At 36.3% G+C, this 23,997-nt stretch overlaps 1 protein-coding gene across 7 annotated transcripts in view; it reads right to left on the bottom strand.

The window, feature by feature from the left end:
* ANKS1B (ankyrin repeat and sterile alpha motif domain containing 1B) overlaps positions 1–23,997 on the bottom strand; it is a 441,694-nt gene that overhangs the window by 329,808 nt on the left and 87,889 nt on the right. For all 7 annotated transcript variants that reach the window (XM_037390597.1, XM_037390600.1, XM_037390599.1 and 4 more), the window contains exon 9: positions 3,355–3,495. In XM_037390597.1, coding sequence (XP_037246494.1) covers positions 3,355–3,495 — 141 coding nt within the window. The remainder of the gene's footprint in view (positions 1–3,354; positions 3,496–23,997) is intronic.

Below are 23,997 nucleotides of genomic sequence, written 5' to 3'. Positions count from 1 at the left end.
CATTCAGAATGGAGATCCGTGGAAGAGAGTCTAGCAGTATCACACCATTTGTAAAAGCTTTCTATCAGTTTAACAGACATGTCATTGCAGAGTAAATTGTTTCCAATGAAGCCTGCAATGCTAGAATTTGAAAGTGCTGTAGAAGCACTTTTTGGGGTTTACATCTGTGAAAGTTTTCAAAACTTTTTTCATGCTGCTATTTAAGGCTATTGGAAGTTCTGGAATCTGTAGAAGATAGTTATTTAGTTATACTGGTGGAAAAAAGGTTTTTCTTTTGTACTGACTGACAGTAAATATAGAACCAGGAATTTCCTAAGAAAGGTTTTTTCAGATATAAAATAATCATTTGTGAAAGTCAACATTTTTCACAAAAATATGCAACAGTTTTACAAAGGGCGGGATTTCTGCCCCAAAAGATAGATTAATTTCAGGAAAAAAGCAATAGCTCCACATTAATTATAAATCATAACCTACAAATGGAATTCATTCTGCTAAAACAGAAAAAAGCATTTAATTTTCAGTCTCTCAAAATCCAACTGGATATTCTTGCTGTTTGTTTGTTGGGGGGGGAGGGGGATTTTTTTTTGGGGTGGATGAAGCTGTTGGCTGGCTCCATTTCGATGTAGAATTGGTTACTTTCTAAAACCCTGAAATTTTTACAAGACACAAAGATTTTCCATCAAACTCTTCCAGGACTTCACCAATTGTTAGACTGTAAAAGACAGTTGCTTATTCTGAGAATTGCTGTATTGCTTCTAGGTTTTAAATGGTATCTGCAGAACAATTTACAAAGAACTTTCTATAACAGACCTTTTAAAATGACACTTCCCATCACAGTACAGACAGAAATTATATACTGCACATCAGAAGTACCTCCCAGTCAAGCCTTTTTGCTTAAGTGCAATAAAGAAATCAAGTTTGTTGAGGAGATAACTGCCTTTTTCTTTGGCACATTGAAAATTGTTAGCTCATTAGGTCACAGATGGACAGTGTCATAGTCTCACCTAAAATTCACTTTCATTTTACCATTGCACCTCCAACTGTGTACATAAACCAAGAATCAATCTTTGTTCTCCTTTGACGTGTAAACACAATACATTTGCATAACTGTAAAATCTATTTTTAATTACAAGAGAAGTGAAAAAATGAACTGGCCCTTTGTGTTCAAGAGTAATTGATAGTCCCCTCTCCCTATTTTGGGATCTTTTAGTAGCATATGGATTTTAAGGCAAATGTCAAGTACCCTTATTGTTTTTTCATTATGAAGTCTGCATTTACTGAAACATTAGTAGTCTGGCATGAGTATCAGAAACACATTTTTGCACTTCTACCTAAAACATGCTGTTGCAGATTATATCTATCATAATTTGTTAGACCAATTCAAGATACTGGTCTTACTCTAAAAACTGAAATAAATACTTTGTGTTCTTGATCCCTCAGAACAAGATGTTCTCTGCTGCATTCTGAAGTAAATGTGAAAGATCCAACAGATTAGCGAACAGCTTGAAAGATTGCATACACTGATGGTAACACTTTATAAGCTGAATTCACTAGTTTGCAATTTGTTTTTTTCTTAATTCTTTTAACTTACTTTCTCTTTCCTTTCTTCCATAAAGAGAAAATTTTCCAAACCCCAAAACTACCTCTGTCTTCAATTTTTTATGGAGAGAAACAATGTAGAAAGGCAATCTGTCATTTCATGAATGAACGTAGGATGAATATACTCTTTTGTATGCATAATTAAAAATTTTAATAGTTCTCAGAGAAAGAAATCTGAACTATTGTAAGGTTGAGTTTAAAATTTAAGTACAATGAATAAAAGTAATTCAGGAGTTACTATTTTAAAAATTCTAGTTTTCATGAAATGGATCTCTTTATGAAAAGGAAAAAGACACCAATCAGCAAAGCTAACTTTCTTCTGTTTATCAAATGCATGCCTCAATTTTGTAACATACTTTACATATACCTTACATTAAAAAGAAACAAAAAAAGTTTATTTTTTTTAATTAGGAAAAAAGTCTAAAATGGCATATATGTTCATCATAGGAAAGTTTAACAATAATTAAACCATAAGTGATAAATACTTAAATAAGAAAAGTTCCATTTAAGAATTATTTTTTGAAAAAAACTCTTAAACCCAAGGATTTTGTAACTAGGGCACTCTTACTGTAAATAAGGATAAATCCAACAGCTCTCCACCTTGCCAAATGTCTAAAATGATAGATAGTATGAAGTAGAAAACAGCTACTGAAAGGCAAAAGGAACACAAAAGCCCCTTATAAAAAGATAGGGCAGTGCTCATTGTTATTCAAGTGCCTTAGTTGCCATATCCTGCTTCCATTGACTGCAGTGGAAGCTTTAGCATTAACTTCAAACAGGTGCAAGTCCCACGAGACTAAAGGGAATAAAACGTACAGTCACAGTATGAAAGCAACAGTGTATAAAGTGTGGTGAGACAGGATATGCAATTCTAATCTGGTACACAGAATCTGACAAAGCTGTTTAAATGCAGTGCCAAGTAAGGATGCAACTGAAAAAACCAGACATTTATAAACAGAAGTTTGGCAGGCCTTCATTCAATGCTACAAGAAAAGCGCAGGAAAAATGTTACAGAAATGAGTGCGCTAAACTATAGTGGGGGGAGAGAAGAAGGGAGACCCAGAAGCAGCAATAAGCATCATCCTGTTCTGTAGCAATACAATATCACTTGTACAGGACACAGCTGTTGGCATGCCTTGGTGGATACTTCAGGCTCCTTGGTGCATACTGCAGACTGGTCTGCTCAGAGAACTGTTGGGACTTAGACCCTAGTAAATTAGCCATTTTTCTTTATTCTCTGCTGTGTTATCATGAGCATTTAAAAATGTTTGGGCATTTTTGTTTTTTCAACTTAAATAATTTTCAAAGAGTAGTCTGGCTATATTCTTACATCAGTTGAGTTATGCATGATGTCCCTAATTCTATAAAGAATGTAGCTAAGATGTCATTATATTAATCAGACAGTGGTCAAAAATAGAGTACTTATCCCAAAGGAAGTTATGTGACTTAATAATTTCTTCCCAGACAGAATCAGAAGAAAAGGCTATGCAACAAAAAAACTATTTGTCTAAAGTGATGGTAATAAACCTCAAACAGTCTCAGTATTAAACCCAATGTGGATAAATATCACAGCAGGACGACCAAACCTCAACATTTAATTTTAGAACAGGTTTGGCATTAAAATTAAGATAGAAGGTAACAGTTCAGAAGGTGATAAGTCAAGATTAGAAAGAAATTACTGTAAAATGTAAGGCAAAGAGAGTAAGCAGCTCTTCTACAGTTAGCAAGTTTTGTGATGAAAAGGTAAACATATACCTGTGCAAGCATGGGAAATCCGAGGTTGCTGCATCCATTACAAGGTGTCAATGCCTCCCATAAACCTGAAGGACCACAAGTATTTTCATCTGCATCATCATCTTCTTCCTCTCTTGGTGATAAACGTGTTGAAGAGGGCCTCTGTGCATAAAGAAACAGTACATTCAAATTAAACACTGTGATACACTGTAAAGAAACATTCTACTAAATTAACAGATTCCCATTTATAAATTCAAAAAGTTAAACTGCCATTTTAATAAAAAGTAACTATTTGACTCAATCTGCTGTATGAAAATCACACTTTGTAAAGAAGATGCATATTGATCTATCTGCAATTATACTTTAACTATGAGTGAACATAATAATATACAGAAAATAAATACGTATTTTTAATGTAATATCAAGTAATTGGCAATTTCTACTTCATTTTACTTTACAATTTGCTTTAACTTCATTAAGTTTAGGATATCCTACAGAGAATAAAACTAAGATTTAAAAAAATATATCCAGATAACCCCAAGAAGAAAATACTATAAGCTAAGGGGAACTTGCTTCAGTGGTCATCTGTTATGGTCAGAAAAGAAAAATACAGCTGCATCACATTTGCCTGGATCGGTCCATGATTTTTTCAGAAAAAGATCAATTCAATCAAAATATGAGATTTCCATTTTTATTTTATATTTACCAACAATAAATGTGTTAGCTTATGTTGTAGACAAAAATTTTACTTAAAAATGCTGGTCTTATTTTGTTTCATCAGCTAGAAGGGATGAAAGGTACTAGGAGAAGTCATTCAGATACAAGCATTAAGGCTTCCATATTGATCTGTGAGAAAGGAATAATGCTGATTGTTGCTTAAACCAGTATCCTAATTTTCTATGACAGCCAGAAACAGGAAGAGTGGACAGTTCCCATTTATTTATGTTATTTTGCTACACAGGATTAGTCCACCCCAACTGAATGAATTGCAGTGGCAACTTTTATTGATTTCAGGAGAAGGAGGAAAGTTAAGCTAGTAATGAATGATTTTTATAATTTCATGTTTAAAAAATTACAACAAAAAAACCAAATTAAATTTTACTCACATCTAAATTCTTTGTCCATATTTAAACTGGAATATGCAATAGCTGTTCTAGCCTGTTTGACATTTGTTTGTACAGCCTACTTGATATTCAGGTACTAAATGCTGTCTTTAGAAATGCTTGTTGGTATTAAACAATTTTTCAGAAGAAGCTGGATTTTTGCTTGACTAACATAATGCTGTCCAAGACGATGGCTCACCATATCTATTAATCTGGTGGTAATGTTAGCTCTAAAGCACTGCTATGAGGCCCATATAAAAATAAAGAAACCCCCCCACTTAGCTGCAGATTATTTTAGCCAATGGAATAAAGACATGTGTGGAGTCTGCTGCAAGAAAGGGAATGCAGAGGTGACGGAAAAGTAGCAGGGGGAAAGAAGCAGAGAAACAGCAGCAGTTCTAAAGATGAACACAGGCTGATGGAAACTGTAAAAGAAGCAAAGGCACGGCACAGACAGGCAGTAACTCAAATTCTGTAACATCTGAGGATCATTTAACCTTTGACTCTTGTGCTAACTTCTTCTACACAGATGTGGCTGGTATACCATTAAGTTAAACGGAAAAAATATTTCTAAATTCTGTTTCAGCTTACTCACCAAAGAGGAGAAACACAATACGCCTATCTCCACTACTCTGACTCCCCTCGCTTTGAAAATGGTTGTTCCCTTGTTACAGACTTCATGAATCTAGCCCTATCTTCTAAACTTAGGTGGATTTATTTACTTTTTATTTTAAAAGTCGATTTCTGAAACATTCTTAGCATGATATTTCATGAGGTTATTTTGACAGTCAAGTGGTAACACAGAATGTGTTGCCATAGCAACCAATATTCTTAGACAGATTATTAAAAGGATTGGGTTAACTCTGCAGAGTGTAGGTCGGGAACAACTATTACTTCTATGCATTTGCATAGACAAAGGAAGCAGACCACAGGTCTTTCCATTCTATATTTATGATGCCATCTTCCATGGTGGTTGCCCTACGTTTATATTTTACATCTCAGAATTGTTGCACCAGAGAATAAAGTGCTTCTTGCCCCCTGGAGCAAAAGGCAAAGAACTGCAGCAGTGCGAGGTACAGGAGAGCAGGGAACACACATTAGCTGTGACCTTACACACCAGTGTAAGTGAATGAAGACAAAAGTCACAGAAAAATGTCAATACACCTTCTAAAGGCAAAAAATACATATGCATAATACCAAAGAGAAACTTTCAACGTAACTACAGGAAGATGAATAATGAAACTGAATACATTTGAATCATTCAAGGGAGAACATATGAGTATTTAGCCGTTACAGGAACGGAGTACAAAAAAAATCATACCAAGATATTATTGAACAACAGAAAATGTACACAAGCAGAACGAAAAGGAGTTGTATTATTTCTATTAGATGCATGTTATATAAATAGCCTAAGACAGAGTGAGGATCACAGTAATTTGAATTAATATCAATATGAGTAAGAAACAGGAAATATTAGACAGTCAGATCATCTACACATTCAAAAAAGGAACAGTAAATTTTAGACTTCATTAGACACCCTACTGGAATAAATTGACTAGTACTCTTATGCAACCAGACAATCCAGGTATGAATAACATGATACCGGCTAGTTTACAAACTACTGCAGAGTAGGGTTGGCTCTTTTTATACTGAATGACAAATTTCTGTTTTGCCCAGATTTCTGCTATGATAAAGCACTAAAAAGGAAGCGTTAGGAGAAACGTATGTGAAGGGTCAAGAAAGAGTTATTGCTGTCACCCTTTTCACCCATCCGTGCCGTGCTGCCAGAAGCCCAGTTCTTCCCAGACAACAGGCACAAAGGAATAAGTGGGAGTTGCTGCAGGGAAAGCTGCATTTGCAAAGAGGAGGGAAGGAGTTAATAGCTGCATGAGAGAAAGGGGAGTCAGAAGTCCCCTAAATGGGGTAGACTGGGTGTGCATACCCTGGGGAGAGGGAAGCACCTGGAAGAGACAGGTGAGATACAGAGAGATCTGCAATCGATTCAAGGACTTCAAACCGTCACACAAGCCCACAAAACTCCCAACCCAGACCACCCAGTTTCCTGTTATTCTCCCCTAGTCTTTGTTCCGTTCCCAGAGCTCCCTCATTTTTCTGTTGTTGTATAATTTAATTTTGCCTCCTTAGAGATCCTCTGGACATGAAAATCTGATTTTGTGTATAATGCTGGAAAGCCTTGAAATAGCCCTGTAGGGAGGGGTTTAGTAAAACCACAGTTATTTATACCCACTTCTCAGCAAAAAAGAAATAAATAAATAGAGAGGAAGGGATTTCTGTCACCTAAAGAAAAATAAGACACAACTGAGAACCTTTTATTCATGCCTGTTTTGATTAAAAAGAAAAAGTAAATGCAGTTAAAAAATGCCACCTAGATCATAGTTGCTCAATTAATTGAATTTGACATTATGAAACGGTGAAGTCAATATAAACTGTAACACTAAGCTTCAAAAAGGCCAACTGCCAAAGCTAGAAGAAACATGAGCATAAGCACTATACATCCCCAAAAAAACCCAGACAGAAAATGTTAAAAGATATTAGACATGATACGTATAAAGGAAAATTTGGTAGGGAAGCCACAAGACATAGATACAGAACAAAAGTTTTAATAAAAGTTCTGTGTTTTCCTGGAACGCTGAATTAAGTATTAAAAATTTATTATAGCAGTAAGAGACTAACACTATATTATTTCTCCAAGTACATAAAAGAGAGAATAGTAGTATAGCAGTATGGGAGCAGTAAGATCCAGCATAAGGATACTGGACCATTACAATTAGTGCCAATTTTTATTCAGACTCTACTGAGCCTGACACAACACCTTTGATTGTCTAATGAGCATTTAGATTATATCTTTGAAAAATTAGGTATAGAAGTCTTCCTCTTCATGTCTCCCAACTACATAAAAGGCAAAGTTTGCCCAGTAGGATATTTTAGACTGAAGGATACTTTATTCTATACACAGGCTAGTTGTTCTCCCAGAATATGTATGTATGTACACAACAACTTGACATCTCTCTCCTGATCTAAGAGAACAAACCAGGCAAAATGATGAGTACAGACAAAAAAAGCAGAGAAAGACTGTTCTGCTCTTAAAGTCAACAGGAAAAGAAAAAGAGAGCACCTTTAATCTTAGCTATTACTTAAAGCTATAAAGTTCACAGCTCAAGAAGCTTTATTCTGTGTATAAAATGTATGTAAAGTTTTGGCCTTCCTTTTTACAGATGTTAACAATTTCCTGACTACCATATGCCCTCATTTTCTAGACAAGCTTTCTCTGCAAATACATTAAATTATCCAAACTGTTTTATTTCCTTTCATTCCCTCTTTTTCTCAGTTTTTAATGAAAACTGGTCTGCTTTCTCCCTTGACATTTGTAAGCCACCACTGCTAGGCAAAATGTGATTTAATTCCCTCATTTCAGGATACAGAGGAAACTTTTTTGTAGTAGTTCAGTGAAATCTAAAACAAAACATCAAAATCTTTCTTTACTTTTTGCCTCTCTGTTTCATCATAATTATCATCTGTTTACAGAAGTATCGCAAATACCCTTTTAGACAGTATATACTAGAGCAAGATAACGCCACCAAAAATGTTAAAGATATAAAACAATAGGACCTATACCATTTGCTATTGCATCATAGTTTTAGACACTAATGTTAACTTTTCATTTATCTTGCAGTATATCACAGATTAAGAAAATAAGCTTTTTGAAAATGGAGCAGCAAAGATGAAATCCAGAAGGCAATCTCCTTCTGCTTAGGGAATGTAGAAAGCAACCAGACATTTGATAAGCTAAATGCTACCACTCAGTCTGGAACAATGAAGTCAGTAGGACTTCAAAGTAGTTTCTTCTAAAGAAATAATTTTTCAGACATAAAACCATGCAAATACTTCATATGATCCTAACCACTGGATTACAAAGCTGTGCCTCTATCCCTCCTTTGCCTTGCCCAAAGGATATGTAATTATGTTGTGAAATTCAAGTGAAAAAATACAGTTCTGTTGTCTAATATTCTAGATTTACTTATACTAAGAAATAATAGAGAGGGAAACTGTCCCTGAATATCCTCTATAAATCAGGATGAGCAGGTCGTTCTCTGCTGCTGTCATTCCCAACAGCTGTGGCAGCCAAGCCAGGGACAGCGGAGCTGGGACAGCGTTCCTGTGCTCTCAGTGCTCCCCCTGCTGCTGCCCAGGCTGCTCCCAGAGGAAAATGCCTGACAGATGCAGAAGAGAAAAAAAAGCAGCATTTGGACATGAAATGTAACACCATCAGTTGCTATTTTTCCACAGCAGCATCCCTACATTAACCAAATGTACCCTTCTGGGATTCAGTAATGATGTTGACAAGAAGGAGCCTCATTTACAAGACACATGCTATGTCTTGCAGACTAACAACAGTAAAATGCGTTGGTGGCCTGGGCACACCTTTCCCACATCCCCCAGCAGCCTTCTCCCCGCTTGGTGTTTTTCCATTTCCCACCCTCATTATCTTGTCCTTCACCTTACACTGCACACCTGCAGCCATTCTTTCACATATATGTTCCTAGTTTACATTGCTTTCATAATTTCATTCACTATGACTCTCATTAGAGTTTGATTGCACCTCCTGTATTCAGCAAGGGAATACCAAGAGAACAAGGATGGTTTTGTACCTAAAGCAGCTGAATGTTGGAGAAGGTTACTCTCTACCTGCCTCTGCTATAATCCCTGTGGGATGCTGGGCACGGCATTTAAACTTCTTTGAGACGGTCACTAAGCTTGTATCCTTATTTGCTGGTCATATTGAAATTGTGAAGGCAAGTTTGCAGAAGTGCCAGGCTACATAAGGAATCAGCGTATTCCGTGATCATTTTCAGTGGTATGTGAGACTTAAGTGTTGTGAAAATCCAAGCCCTAGCCCTCCCAGAAAGGGAGAATCTTGACCTCTACACCACTGCACATCAGCCAAGCTGCATGTGATCGTATTTTCTGACTGGGGCTCTGTTAAAAACAAACAAAAAACCCAACTGGTCTCAAGTGGTCACATGCTTTGAACTCAAGAACAGTAACCTCTGAGCCTGGGAAGAAATTCCTGTAACTTGAAGTCAGCAGAGTCATGGTGACTATATGTAACAGCAGTAAAATGTAGTAACTTTAGGGAAACATGGTTAATTCACATACATGATGAAAAGTACATGAATGCATAGTTGATGCCCCTCAGAGGGCATGTGCTGCTGACACCTATCATGACGAGCAGCCCAGAAATTAATCAAGCTGTCTTCAAAGCAAGATCTGACAGTATGCAGTAAACACACCCTGGAAGTAGATGGCAAGTACAATGCACACTGAATAAGGTCAAAACTTTAAGTAAAAATGAGATTATAAAATGAATATCTGAATATGTATTCAAAGCAGGCCCATATATTTGAATTTTTAAATTCTTGCATGTAACAAATAATAACAATACAATACCAAATCTTTGCACTACTCTCATAAAAGGATGCATACATAGGATTTTAAAACCTATCAAGCTATTAATTAATCAGAAAAACCCAGGCATAAACTAAAAATGATAAATTTTCTTCCATTGATGAAGGAATTAGTATTTTTCAAGGCTTAAGATAGCTTTTCATTTCCTAAAAATAACCATAAAAAAAAAGTCCCATCAATGGAGTGTCATTTATTCATAAAAAAGTTGATGTTGGCTAATTGATTTTTCACTAAACATAAGAGTTTTGAACTGAGTGTGGTAATCTTAATACAAAGAGCATTTCATCTTATATATAAAGCCACTACTAGGACAGTCATATTTAGTGATCTGATATTCTGTGTGTATATCATAAGTGCAAAGCAAAAGACACCTCAAAGCATTTCAGTAAGAGTTCTCACTCTTTGCTAACTCCTGTTTAATTTTGTCATGTAGGTGAAGATTTTCAAATGACAGAAAATTCAAGAATTCAATAACTTGAAAAATTGCAGAAAATGGAACACTAAATTATTCTATTAATTACAACTTAACAATAATAAAAAGGTATTTGTAAAGAATTATGTAGTAGATGCAGCCTACAGGGGTTTCATTTTTAAGTATCTTGGGAAGCATATACTGCATTTGTTTTTCAGTGTGAAATTAATGGGATGAAGCATTAGCTGCCTGAAGCTGCAATATGCACTGTCCGGATTCAAACAAGCACTTAGAACATCATTCTTTTAAACTAGTTGTAACTGTTTGAAAGCTAAGCTCGTGGGCTGGATATGGTCCCCCAGGGTCCTCAATCCGGCCCCCGGTATTTACAGACACCCCCGCACCCCCCGCCGGGGGCTGGGGGGGGGGGAACCAAGCAGCCGCAGGTGACTGCCTGCCACTGCATCCGTGCACCGGCCCCCTGGTTAAAAAGTTTGAGGACCCCTGATCTATGGACTAAACTAATTTCTGGATTGTTTAATCTTGGGATTAAACTAGTTCTAACGCACTTCAACAACAAATTTACTCCATCCTACTATCTGTGTTTGGGACAGGACTGAATTGCCTTCCAAATGAATTTGTCCCTCTTAACATTAGGTAAAATAAAGTGAACCTTTGTTTTAAGCATTTGTTTAACTTTAAGCACATACCTAATATTCACAGATCAGACTATCTGCACACTTAGCATCAATTTTAAACACTTAGTATCAAAGCATGTCAAGTGTTTTGCTTGACCAAGGAAAAAAGGACTTAGCACATTGAAGCATAAAGCCCCAAGACAGAATTCAACCCAGCAAGCCATACTGACTGCAAGGACACTCTGTGCCACAAGAATATATTTCTAGGGATGCCTTTCCATCCCACAGGCATAGTAGATTTGACCTAAGTTGGTACGTATGAAGGCTATACACACACGTAGACCATGCAAAAATGCAGGAATTTGGTAACTTTTTTTTGACTCTTGAAGTTTAAGCACATTAATAGTTCCAATTATGTTAATGGAATTTCTCATATTAATGACAGGCTTATGTGTCTCCCCGAATCACTATGCAATGACTCATTCCAAAATGTGACTCATTGTGAAAAACTCATGTACCAGCTGAAAAAGGAGTCTGATAATGAAGAGTATAGGAGCCTACAGAAAAGCAAAATCAAGTATTAATATTTGTAGGAATATTAAATAGCTTAAAATTAAAAGCTTAAGCATATTTACTTTTGCATAAAGGTACAAATATAACTCAAAGTAAAGACAAGCATTTTTGGCTTTAAATGTCACAGAAAGAAAATCCTGCTTGGAGTAATAACTACAGAGGCATCTCTGTATTTACCATCCCTATACTATCTGAATGTTACCATGTAACATTTGAAAGACTCAGTGCAATGTAATTGCAAAGCAAATCAGCTGTAAACCATGTATTTTTCTTTTTTTAAAGCTGTGAAAGAGAGGGTGGGTAAGTGGGTGGCAGAATGACGAAACTTATAGAAAATACATTATTTGTCATGAAATAGAGCAGAAGGACCAGAAATTAAAGTAGGGGGGAAATCAGGTGGTAAGTGAGTAGGCAGAAGTCACCACTTTATTACTCCTCCAGTGCAGTTTTTTATTTAGCATACATATTCTCAGTAAAAGGTTGTTACTGAAAATGCAGTTATTCCATTAAGTTGCTGTTGGCTTAATGAAGAACATAAGAGAAAAATTGTATCTGAATAAAAGCCAATCTAAAGAGGAACTATATACAGAATCTGAAGATGAATGCTGGTTAAGAGTGGATAATCAAAAAGGCCTTGAAGAATGTCTGTACTAGACAGATCCATCAGTAAGAAACGACTAGTAGTTTGCCATACTGTCACCTAAGTGCTAAATAGAATACAAAAACAATGCAGTGGAATAGCTGACAAGCAGTTGAAACATCTTGACAGGGCATAGAAGTTGAAAGCCTAACTGGAAAAGATCAGTCAAATAATAACCTACCTTTTGACCTCAGTAAAACATGCAAGAGCCCAGACACTTCTAGAGGTATTAGAAAAAAAGGATCACCCCCCCCACACACACACACACACACCCCGTAAGAGATGCAGAATGCTATCAAGTGGACAACAGCTCCCAATGCAGCCTGATTTACATGGTAGGTGGAAGCCTGATTTACGTGGCAGATGGAAGCAGAATTCAAAATCATCTTCACTAGGAAAGCAAAAGCATTGCTATGGCTGGTAGGAAAACGTGCCAGTGTGAAGTTCACATATTGCAAGCTGCTGCTTTTTCCTGTCTTATATAGTTAAGACACTGCAGTCATCTCAGTAACCAGTACAACCAGAAGATTTAGGATAGTGTTTGCTCTTCCTGTACTAGCTCATCTCTATTGTTCTTTTTACCTGTGGTAGATTCAACATAGTATGTACACATCTACCGAATACAAGCACACCTTTCTGTTGTTTTTCAGACATACTCCTAGACAACTGAATAGCTAATAATTAAATTCTTTCTTCAGCCAGTCATCATACAGTGTCCTAAGGGTCCTGTAAAACAGAGATGAACAACTCTGTCAGTAACATGCCTTCATCTACAACTTCTGTGTAATACACTATTTCTTATGAAGTATTTATGGCTAAATAAGTGATCTGTAAAAATTATTGAGATTCCTTAAAGGAAGTACTATTTTGGACAGAGACAAGGTAGTAAATACTCCAATAACCATAAGGAATCAACTATTAATAATTGAAAGAAAGACCAGCATAGGAATAAAATATTTTTACATTTTAATATTACTTTTGTCAAGACTGACAAGCAGTCCTGAGGCTGCTTTTCTTTGCAAACTGTAAACAGTTCATATTCCATAGATACTGGGCAGAGCACCAATATCAACAGAAATAATAGCAGTAGTATTAATAGAAACTGCTCAATCTCAAATAACTACTGAAGCAAATAAAACTGAAGAGACTCTTCTGAGATTTTCCCTCATGGCACTAAACTGAAACTTAAAATAAGTTTAGGAATGACAGATGCCAAGAGCAAAGAAATTAGATTATCAAAAACGGTGTAAATCAGTTCTTGCATCCCTCCAGAAAAGTAAAGAAACTGGTGTAAAAACAGATGCATGCATGGTCTAGTAATCCTACTTTCTGCTTCTAATCTCAAAGTAAAAATTTATACCACTGAACCCAGCCAAGGGTTTCAGTATAGTGAAGTTACAGAAAAGACAAGAGGTGCATTTATAGCACACTGTTGATCTGTATTAATTCCATGGGCAAACATTTCTAATGCATAGTAAATATCAGTCAGTTGCCCCTTAACTCTGAATTACTCCTCTTCTTATATTTTACAGAGGTATAAGAATCTGGTCTAATATATTTTTCTGCTATCCATTTTATACTTGATGAGCTTATTCACAGGGACTGAAAAAATCTGCCAACAGAATGCCATTAAGATTTGTCATGAGAGGTCAACTACTTCAAGACTTAAGAACAAAAATACTCTCTTTTTTGTATGTCAATCATAAAATAAATGTATCTGTTGTCATTAGGACAGAATGAAATTAAACAAGTGGTCCAAGTAAGTTGCCCAATATTCTAATTTCAGCTACTAGACAATCTTTAAAGAAAGCGTTCTTTTGTATTAGCTTATCATGGGTGATCATTTTGCCCTGTGAAATATGGCAGAATACTTACCATTAGCACTATTTGTATACCTCTTACTAAGAAGAAGCAAAGAAAGGAAACTGGGGCTGCTGCTGCTAAGAGACTACCTACTTATTCAACTTCAAAAGAATCATAGAATACAATATAGTGAAACCATACATTTACACTTATCCTTTAATAGGTCCTGTAGGGGTTCACATAGCTCTGATGGATTAGTAGGCTCCATTTTCTGTTTACACCACAGGGATAAAACTGTGCTGTTCCCCTCACTACAGAAAACAACTCAGACACATGCCCACATGGTTCTCTTCTCATGCATTTCCTATCAGATGGTGATCATCAGGCTTTACTGTCAATTCCAGGCTTAATGACTTTATCCTTATACTAATAGAGTAGACATGAAATCAGTGTTGACTTCAGGTATATTCAAAAGATATTAAAGATTTTTTTCCCCCTTTACTTTTTGTATCCTGCTGTGTAGGTAGAACACTTATTTTTTCCAAGGTCACTATGTATTAAAAAAATACAATCAAATCTGCATGGGTACCTGCTGACAACATTGATAGAGTTCTAGAAATATTACAGAAATACCTACCTCTGTATGATGCAGAAAAATAAAAAGCTAAAAAGTTCTGGAATTATGTATTCCTTGTTTAAAATTGCAGGATAGAAAAGAGTATATTTTAATAAGAAAGAAAAAGAATGCTTTAACTCAGGTATCTTTTCCCTAGAGTAAATATCTACATATGACTGTGGAAAATAAATCTCCCACATATCCAAGCTCAAGCTTTTACAAACTATCAAACGTAATTTTTCAAGAGAGCAAAAATATGTTCAGAAATTAAAATCTAATCATACTTAAACGTTGGAGAAGTCCTTCATATTCCATATAGACCACATACCAAATTGTTACATGGTCCATTGCTCAGATGCAATAAACCAAGTAATTATTAAAGTTTCACAAATATTTCTCAATTCTTAATGTTAACACTGCCAAGCTACTGGAGGGACACTTAGTTCTTGACTGAGCTACCTCTACACTGAGGTTCAGCGTCTATCTTTGGGCACTCTGCTTAGCCTCTAACTGCCACCCCAGAAAACTGACTTTCCAAATCCTCTGTCACATCTGTCAGCCCCACGTAGGTGTCTCAGCTACTGACTAGAATAGCACTAGATGCCTACGTGTATGCAATTGTCTTGAGTGCTTCAAGCTGGGATTCCGCTGCCAAGCATAGGCATCCAGCACCATAGATACTACAGGGTAGCTGCTGACACTTAACTGCTGCTCCTTAAGGCACGACCATGTTAGCCCCATGCAAAAGGCACCCTGCACATCAACAGACATGAGATACATGGATCCCACCTTTGGAATTTCAGCACCCCTACTGGTGATACTCTGATTAGCCAGGGAGAAAAGTAATTTTAAGAGAACCAAGTAAGATCACGATGAGAAGAACTTTTTGCTCTCTTCTGAGGGAGAAGTTGAAAACCTGATTCTGGCTGGAACATTGGAGAAAAGTCTGAGAAGAGGAGAAACCTGAGGTGAATACCCAGCAGGAGTCCATGACAGACTTTTGGCAGATGCCTAGGGAAGGTCAGGGCTTGAGGGAAACAGCTCTGGTGACCGATATTCTAGAAACAGCAAAAGTCATCCACCCCCCTGATGATTTGGGTTTGTAATAATATGACAGAGAGTTGAGCTTAATATTATAAAATCACCTGCCTGGGTGGAAATCTCATGGTATTATCTTCTCTCTCTTTTTCAGAAGTGACTGAAATTCACTCAGAAGAATGAAGTTGGAGACCGTAGCTTAAAAACAGATGTCATGTTGTACATACTACATATTCACAGGATGATGGGCAGTGAGCGTATAGAAGAAATGGAAGAGACAAGTGTTCTGCTATGCAAGCCTGGCGATAGTGTCCACGATGGCACAGGCAGCTCAGGGATGTTAAAAAAGAAAAGGCACAAACAGGGATGAAAAAGAAGGTTCTCTGAAGCACTGAATAACACACACACACACAAAAAGATATTTCATTAAAACAAATATACTTCATATTGGGAAGATCATCTCAAGATCAGTTCTGATAGAGACCTCAGATCCTGGCTAATCCTGTTGAGATTAGTAGATTACTTTGGTCTTAATCTAAGCATAATGAAACAGAGGTTAGTCTTCAAATTATGTATGTGCTCAGTACTACAATATATGACAGTCTCTGCAGTTAATTGTAAAAAAACCGTAAAAATCTACTATGGTTAATTTAATAAAACATAGCTGTCCAACAGGATTCTTGAGTAGATAAAATACTATTAATCATTTCCAGAGCACCCCGAATTTACATACAGCTTTATAGCCATAAAGACAAACAAGCTCTTTGATCTGAAAAGCTTAGAATGTAATTACTTTATATGGAAAAAATGCTACACCCATATCTGAGATCCTTATGTAAAAGAGATTTAGCTAAGTCGAAAGAGTCCGCAGCAGGGCAAGTGAAGTGGTTGGTAGCATGGCAAGATTTACATACAAAATAAACTTGAAAATGCTAGGATTACTTAGTCAGGCAAAAGAAAGCTTTAATAAAGGACAAGCCTGAAGTATTGCAAGTTATGGTGGGTGTGCGCAAACTATTTGTTCTTTCCTACTCCGTCCAATTTTACTGTATAAGAATAAATGGAAGCATATACTCAGCATATAAAAGAAGATGTCTATACATTGAGCATGTGTCCTGCAAAACACAGTTATACAGGGTCATTGCAGTAAACAATGTGACAGATTGGAGTAAAAGGATTAGATACATTTAGGATTCACCAGTGCAAGCTAAATGCGTAACAGCATTCAGAGAGATTTATTTGTCTGTAAGCTATTTTCCTGCAAGTATCTGATAGTCAAGGAATTTGCCACACACATACATAATTGCACAGACTGGTTAAATATTCCAGAAAAGCATTCCAGTGGAAAAGGAGTAGGTACTGTTTAATGCAGATTAGATGAACTGGTGGCTAGGCCAGCACCTTCCCCTAGTTATACTCTACTCCATGTAGTTTGAATCATACCAAGTGTTGTCATGTTTCAAGATTTTATATTCTTAAATAAGTGCTGACTATCTCACAGGGTAGGTCTATGCTGCACACTGGAGGATTGTTTAGAAATACTTCTACCAGAAATCGCAGCAGCAGGGAGCTGCAGGCTAATTTAGTTGGCTGTGAAACATGCCACTGGGAAAATTATTCTGTGTCAAGTTCCATGCAGCTGCTGTTAGGATCCCTCTAACAGAAATCTTTACAACACTGTACTGAAGCATAGCATAACGCATAGATATAAAATATAACCTATATGAATAGCTATAGGACATAAGCCAGGAAAGGATACATTAAAAATGTCTGAACTTCCCTTGGCTAGGTAAACTACCTAACAGAAGGGAAAAAAATTTACATGAAGTCAGTATGTTTCCCTCTGTTTCTTTGCAATATCCAGCTCATGCTTAAATAGAATTTAGAAATTTAGTGGCTTGTAGTAAGTATATCATTCTGTTGACCAAGTGGATGTTTGGTACTGGATGTTGCTTTATAAATGTCTTATTGAAAAAAACAGCAGCAACAACAGTTCTAATCAGCGGGAAATACCACTGCACATTAGAAACTGGACTAACCTGGAAGAAATTGCCTTCATATTTTTAATTCTCACAGAAATAAGAGTCAGTATATGCTTGCCAAATAAGATTCATAACTGAATTACATGTAAGAGTTAAAAAGCAACTTAATACAAAATTCTTGCAATATTGAAGTTTGGCAATACATAAACTATCTATCATTATTATAAAGGGGAAATTAAGTAAAGTGACAATAATCCAAACACTGACACTCAGTATAATTATCTTTTTTTATATATATACACATCATAAATACCTGCAAAATACAGCAAAGCTGAATTATCAAATTCAATAAATGTCACTATATTAAATAACATAAAATTTATCTGCTTCTCTCCATGGAGTCCCAAATAATCAGGCCTGATTGTCTTACTATTCCCTAATGAATAACTAAACAAAATTGTTCTTGAATGTGTTTTTAATGTATCCTCATTAGTCACCCATTGTATATACTTCTGGCTTGCTCACCATCATTGTCATGTAGAATTTTGTCTTGCTCTCTCAATAATGCCTATATGCAAATGTATGGCTGTTAAAGGCTACCCCATTTGATCCAAAATAGTAAATCACTTTACTCCAGCATATTTGACCACTCTTATGCATTACAATATTTTAGCCCAACCATTATTCATTTAAATGTTATGTCAAAAAAACCCAAACCAACAGTATTATTGAATAATTTTACTAAATAGTTTACCTCAATATTTTTCAACAAATCCCAGTGATACTTTGTAAAATTAAAAAGTGCACTTTTTATAAAAAATAATTTTTCTTTGCCTTAGAAAAAAAATGAATCTGAATAACTGACTTATATAAAGGACCATGAATAAATTATATTCACCTCCAATATATTAATTCTTAGCCATCTTTCAAAAACACACAATTTTATGCTTTCAGATCTCCCCTTACATATAAGCCAAACACAACCACAGTTTTATTGCCTTTATATACCCTCATCTTCTTGATATTCTGACATAAAGTATAAAGCAGATCTTCTCTTTGATTATGTAGCATCACTGTTTTCAGCAATGTTAATATAAGATGTTTTAAAGTGTGGGGTTTTTTCACTCTCTCTTAATGTACGTATCAACTTCCCTTTCTAGATGAGAAAAGTAAGTGGAAATTGACATTTATATGCCTGTGATGAAATCCAATTCTTTTTCCTGAGACTACACAGAACTTTTCTTCATGTTTAAATTTAAATTACTGCTGCCAGCCTTTATTATATAACCACATTAAATTTAACCAGATATACTGCTGCCACTTCCTTGAAATCCCTATGTAGTGCAGCCACTATAATGCTACATGGTTTTACTATCTTTAGTTTTACTCTGTAAGCAAAAAAATCAGGGGCACCTTATGACTTAAGTTTCTTAGGATTTATTCCAGGTAATTAAGTAAAATCCTTTAACATATACTATGGTGGTAAATGCACAAAAGCACTTTCTGGAACGATGTCTTTCATCTAAATTCATGTCACATATTCAAAGACAGTAAGATACTGCATTTGCACTTGCAAATCATTAATGTAGTTTATGTATTTATGCTTCTGAACACAACAGCGCAAATGTTAAAACAAACATTGCAAGCAACCACCTACTACACAAGATTAAAGGAACTGATCTGAAGAAAATACTTCAATTTGAAGCTTCAGCTTCATTAAGTCTCTATGGCAGATTTTTATTTTAAAATTAGGTTTAGTTCAGAAATGTTGATGACTTCTAAAAAATATGGAGAATCATACTTGTTACCAAGTGAAAAGAAAACATGCTTTTCAAATTCATTCTTAAGGACTGGAATAAACTTCTGAATACAGAATAAGATGAATGTCTTTTAAGAGTCAGTTATAAGAAAAAAATCATTAAAACAAAATATCAAGCTTATGAAAGGAAAAGACTGAGATGCATTATATCCAATACAAACACCTTACAAATATGTATGTACTCATGCACACACATATGAAAGTGCAGAAGTTATCAATAACCTTTTTTTTTTGCAATCACAGGCTGTCCAAAGGAAATAAAAAGTAACATATCATTCTCTGATATCCACAGGAAAAAAATTTTTCTTATAAGGACAAAAAGCCCAAGTTATATTTTCCAAATTTTTTTAAATTAAGATAAACAACCAGCAAATACATTGCAATAAATACAGCATATTTCTGGTTTTAATATTATATTTAGAATAATTTGTTCAAATTACATGAGTATATACCCAGAAACCTCAAACCCGACAAGAAACCGTAACAATGTTAGTACTCCAAAGACAGAGGAATCTAAGTTAGAGCAATTTACTTGCAAGAGCTCAGGAAGATTCCTCACAATATACACTCTGACATTCTTCTGTTCATGTTCTGGACACCCACAAATTTTCTGGATCCCTGCTTTGAATGTTATACCTTTTTAAATTTTCTTACTTGCTCATGAATTCACACAGAGTTTTTGAATACACACTTTATGTGTAAACTCCATGTTATAACACACCTCTAATTTTAGCCTTGATATTTTAGTTTGTAGTTTAAATGTATGCCATGATGTTCAATAATTTTTCCCTTACAAGAATTACAGGTGTTTGTTTTTAAGCTGTTTGTGTTATCAACTGTGTTAAAAATCCATGATTTTAGCGTAGCAATGAAAAAAAAGATGGAAAATTCTTACATAAGATGGCTGCTTTTGTTCTTGAAATTACTGAGCCAGACTGCCATCTATTGGAAAATAAATATCTTTTAAATTAGACTTTTTTTTTTTTTAATTGAAACTACTGTAAGTTATTGTCAAAAGCTGATTTTGCTAGCAATCATACTTAAGACAGCTTAATTTTTTATAAGTTAACTAAACTATGATACATGCAAGGATTCTCCTACATCTTTTTCCACGCCTTATGTTTCTGGAACATGTTTTGAAGTACAGCTACTTTTCTGACTTTCTGAACAATCAGATCCTAGTTATTTGGAGGGGAAGTTTTGTATTTAGCAAACACAGAAAAACCATTCCATGTCAGCACCGAACAATACATAAAGTTTTCCCAGCTCACCTGTGCAGCAGCTATCAGGGTTTTCCATGTCTTTGCATATACAGGGGAACTAAAGAGTTTATTCAAGTCACATTGACCAAAACGGGGAAAAAAGGCAGACAGAAACTGGGAGTAAAAATCTACAAATCCACCATCAACCCCACCTAGTGTATAAGCCTTTGAGAAAAACAGGCAATTCCTAAACTAAAATGATGCCTAGGCATATAAATGCCTTTTTAGATCTCTCTCCAAAGTAGCATACTAGTCCACATTTCCAGTTGCAAAATTATGTTCAATCTGCCCTTTAATTCTGTGGAGGCAACGAACAGGGGCTTACTGCCTGATGTCTCATAAAACATGTTTTAATGACCAGTGAAGGCAGACTAGGAAACATGGAATTATTTTGCATGACAGCATATCGGAAGTACATTGAAACACAGCCAGAGTTGTGAAATCAAGCAATGAAATGCTAAAGTTTCCAGTGTCACTTAAAGTTGACTTTTGTTTATTCTTTATAATGTACTCTTCAAATAAAAGGTCACATTAACTTCTCATCTGACTTTGTGCTGTTCAGCAAACAAGCAGAGACAGTTTTTACCCTCTTCATTAATTGCTCTCCTCATTCAGGAAGCCAACGCAGTCTGCCTTTCCAGAACCTAAGAATTCCCCCTTTCCTTTTCAGCTTTTGGAATAAAAGCGTTCTGTGGGGGCATTTTTACTCTCCTCCAGATGTGTTCCTAGCCACATCTACACCACAGTGTCTATTCTTATTGTCCTGACTTTTATTTACTGCTCCATTGTACCCTCCCCCTCCCAGATGTTCATGCCTCCGTCTTCATGATCCTTACCTGCAATTTTCCTATTGATATTTTCCACGTCCTGAGGAAACTTAAAAGTCAACACAGAGATGACTAGTAATTTAGAATCAAGGTGACTAAACCCAAAATTTTCATCCATAAATTTTTTTCAGTTTCACCCAACCTCAGTTGTGCAAACTCTACTTCCTATTTGACTTTAAAATACTGTAAGCACAAAAACCTCTGGGTTTTTTTGTTTTTTTTTTTAATGCCTTATGTCACACATCACACACCTGGTCAACAGACATATATTAAGTAATAAAGTGTATGGTGTTTCCAAGGTAAAATTTGATGAAAAGAAGGAAGTCCCTTGGTCCAAACATAGCAGAACAACTTGCTATGTGGCTGGATGAGCAATTGTCCAATAACCTAGCAAATGGAAGAATAGATAAAATTCTGTCCTTGACCTAGGACAGTTCCAACCCACAACTTCTTCAAAAGAAAATGTGGTTTTCTACAGGTGCTCTATCACTGGGCAACAAATAATGTGAGACATCTGAGGCCAGAAAAGGAATAGCATTTGCTAGTGAACAGAGAGTCCCAAGTCCTACTCTCAGCATTGCACTGGTATTTTTCCAGTGGTTGTAAAATCCAGAAAGAATACTGGAGGGGATCAACAGGTCGATGCTCAGTTGATTTAATTTGAGAGACTATAAAAGTCACACTAAAACTCACCCTTATGCCACAGGGAGAACTGAACACCGTTCTTTCACTTTCCAGATTAAGCCTGTCACTGTGAAGTTACCACACTAAATAGCAAATATCCCCACTACTCTTACACTAAACAGTGAGCCCTGCTCTTCCAAATAAAAGTCTGCCACTTAGATTCAGGAGAGAATTCCAGGCTGTGGATTCTAGATAGACAGACACTTCCTTCTGCAGTCTCAAATCAATCTAAACCTTATTTAGCCAGAGCAGTACCACAACCAGTTGTTAAAATAAACGCTTTGAAATACTCTGCTTTCTGATGCTTTCTCTTTCACATGCCTATGCCATCCTCAGGAGGTGGCTCCTGATGCTCCTCGCTCCAATTTGAGAAGTTTTTGACCCACAAGCTACTATTCCAAACAGAAATTCCCCAGTCTTGGCTTCTTATTTCTCTGAGCAATGGCATAATACAAGAAATGCAGATGTCTCCGAGAAGCCAGTTCCTTTGCAGAATCTTCCTAAGAGTCATGAAGTGTCTTGACCTGGGTTTTGGAACCTGTTCAGATCACTGGACTACAGAAGTCATCGAAAAGCCTGTACCAGTCGTCATCTCTGAAACCAACATTTGTCCAGGAAATAGATCATCTGACATTACCAACAGGGATCTGACTTCTACAGCTCTTCAGACCTGACACTGGCACAGTCAGCAATGAAAGCCGGGGGGGGAACTGCTGATCTGAACCTGAAGTAACTGCTCACTTGTAGAGGCACACCAGGTGCACTTCTCAGCCCTGTGCTGGAGGTGGTAACAACACTGTCCTGCAGGCCGAAAAGACTCTGTGCTCCAGTGTTACCACACTCCTGTGATGCCCCTGCTTCCATAGTATTTTGGGATGTGCAGCAGCAATGAATGCAAGCTGAATGAATGCACACAGCAGAGAAGATCTCACTTACCCTACTGAGATTTTTATGAAAGCTTCCCAGGGAGGAGAAAACTGAAGACAGAAGAAGCTGTAAGAATCTTTCTCTTCTTTAATACCTACCCAAGGAATCTATTTCTGACTCTCCATATCTATATATGTCTCAGCTTCTCTCCTTCTTTCTGTTTCTCCATGTTCTTATACATAAATATTCATTTAAGTTTCTTCAACCATCACCCTACTGTCACACTCCTTCTACCACCATGCTTGTTGGTCCTGTCCCCAAAGTAGTTTGGCAGCATTCACCTTGGCACCCATTTTCAGAGCTAAACATACCTCTTCATTGTAGTGCTTTTTCCTCATTGTTCTTTGATGGCTCCTTACAGTGTGTGTGGGTTTTCATATCACCCATGCACTATACAGGCAGTCTGTACACCAAGGGAAGGCAGCACTTCTCCCAAACTAAAAGACACTGTGTCAAAACTGGGAGCAACTTCCTTTTTTTGATGCAAAGCAGACAGGTAGCAACTGAACAGACTGAGTGACCTTAAAATACTTGATTAAATAGATGGTTTAGATCAAACAGGAAAATTCCACATTACACCAAAGAATCCTCTCCATATAAGCCTGCATAGCTGGGTTTACTCTAGGGAAAAACATGCTCTGTCTTCCATCCTGACTTCACATTGGAATTGTGTACCCATCATCTTGAGTCTAGTTTTCTTCGAAAGAAAAGCTGGGTGCACTAGCAGGAGAGCGCCACAACATGCTCTAAACAGTCCCCATTTCTGAAGATTTAATTTCACATCTAGTTCGATATACAAATATATTAAATGTCAAAAAATGTATTACCTAATTTACCTTTGTATTTGCCTGCT

The sequence above is a fragment of the Falco rusticolus genome, chromosome 5 (assembly GCF_015220075.1).
Source record: "Falco rusticolus isolate bFalRus1 chromosome 5, bFalRus1.pri, whole genome shotgun sequence".
NCBI lineage: Eukaryota > Metazoa > Chordata > Aves > Falconiformes > Falconidae > Falco > Falco rusticolus.
This window is presented reverse-complemented; position numbering and strand designations above follow the sequence as displayed.